This window comes from Phalaenopsis equestris, unplaced genomic scaffold (genome assembly GCF_001263595.1).
Source record: "Phalaenopsis equestris unplaced genomic scaffold, ASM126359v1 Scaffold000702, whole genome shotgun sequence".
Classification (NCBI taxonomy): domain Eukaryota; kingdom Viridiplantae; phylum Streptophyta; class Magnoliopsida; order Asparagales; family Orchidaceae; genus Phalaenopsis; species Phalaenopsis equestris.
Window position 1 is genome coordinate 355,663 of NW_018165142.1, and position 1,875 is coordinate 357,537.

General features: G+C 46.9%; 1 protein-coding gene across 1 annotated transcript in view; it reads right to left on the reverse strand.

The window, feature by feature from the left end:
* The window catches only part of LOC110030335 (short-chain dehydrogenase reductase 3b-like), a gene marked incomplete at its 5' end in the record, with an annotated part of 1,190 nt that extends 533 nt beyond the window's left edge, over positions 1 to 657 (reverse strand). The window contains 1 exon segment of the mRNA XM_020733004.1: positions 20 to 657. Coding sequence (XP_020588663.1) covers positions 20 to 657 — 638 coding nt within the window.
* Positions 658 to 1,875: the final 1,218 nt, after the last annotated feature.

A 1,875-nucleotide genomic window follows, 5' to 3' on the forward strand; every position in this document is an offset into this window, starting at 1 on the left:
CCCACGCCCCCCGCCGTCCCCGCGCCGTCCACAGCGATATTCTGTCCGCTCACAAACGCCGAATCATCGGACGCCAAAAACAGAGCCGCCGCCGCAATATCCGCCGCCTTCAAAACCCCCCCTTTCAGCACCGCTGCCTCCGAAACCAGCCTCTCCAACACCTCGGCCTTAATCACATGCGGTCCACAGCTCATCGGGGTCGCCACCCCAAACGGAGAAACACAGTTCACTCTCACCCCCTTTCCCCCCAGCTCCCCCGCCGCCGCCCTCACCAGCCCCAACACCCCGTGCTTCGCCGCTGTATACGCCACCGGAGCAAACCCCCCTTTCTCCGCCGCCACGCTCCCCGTACAAATAATCGACCCCTTAACTCCTCCGTCCACCATCGCCCTCCCCGCGTGCTTGATCGCCGCCGCCATGCCGCGAAGGTGAACCGCGAGCAGGTTATCCAAGTCCGACATATCGACGTCGAGGATGCCGGTGAAAGGGCCGAGAGTGCCCGCGTTGCTGAACATGATGTCGAGGTGTTTGTGGTGTTGGATGGTGTGGCGGACGGCGGCGGCGAGTTGGTGCTCTTCGCGGACGTCGCAGTGGACGTAGGTGCAGCGGCCGGGAGGGGAGATGGAGTTAGCGACGGAGAGGCCGAGGGCGTCTTGGGGGGCGGAGGGGGGAGCCGTGGGAGGCGAGGAGGCGGGCGGTGGCCTCGCCGATGCCGCTAGCTCCGCCTGTGATGATGGCCACTTTGCCTGCTAGGCGGGACATGTTGTGAAATTTTTTGGTGAAGAGGTGATTGGCAAAGTTGGGTTTTTTATAGGAGGGGGAAGGAGGGTTTTAAAGAGCCTCCGTACCGTTTTGCTAGCTTATCCCAAACGCACTTTGTTTGGAAGTCTGGTTTTGGATCTTGGGGTATTGTGGTGATTTAGCGGTCAATTTATATAATTTATGTATTCGAATATCTAATATCTAATATTTATAGTTATTTATATAAAATTTGCTTTTTCTTAAAAGTAATATAAAAATATATAAAATAAAGAATGTATTCAACTTATTAAACAAATGATTTGTTGACTTGAGGTCACGGTTGAGGTCGAAAAAATATTACCTGAGGAGTACTGATGCATCAGTACTCCAATGAGGGGGTGCCACGTAGACATCACGGTGAGACCATTGCCTACGTGACACCCCCTCATTGGAGGACTGGTGCCTCAGGACTCCCCAGGGAGGTCACAGTTGAGATCTTGGATGTATTGTAGTGATTTAGGAGGTCTTTATCTTGAAATGATTTGTTGTCTTGAGGTCACGGTTCAAGGTGGAAAAAAAAGAGCTCGCCAACTTTGAATCATATTTTTTATTTAAGAAAAAAAATATATATATATATATACGGGGCACAATTTCTCTATATTTACATTTGTCACCTATTTCTTTTTTTATATTTATAACCGCCCTCATGCATGAGAAAAAAATATATTTTTGATAAAACTTCAACACATTTTTAGGTATGATATGAATTTCAATATTTTTTTTTGTTGAACAACAAAAATTCAAACTTCGATGAAAGTCATTAAGATTACCGATTTCAACAAACTTATAGTCAAACTGACTGACTTGACGAAAAGAACCAAATGATACCAAAATTGGTTCAATTCGAGTCAAATCAATGTGTTAAACCACTTTTAAAAGCTTTCTGGGCATATTTGAAATATCAAAAGGATGTCGAATCTGGTGAGCTTGTGGTTAAATTGAGTGTCTCGACGAGATAAATCTAACGAGACCAAGATTGTTAAATTTTGACATCGATAATAGACTCAAATTTCCATCCAACACGCCAAATCGAGGGATGAGATATGAGCTGTCCAATCGAAATGTTTCATATTC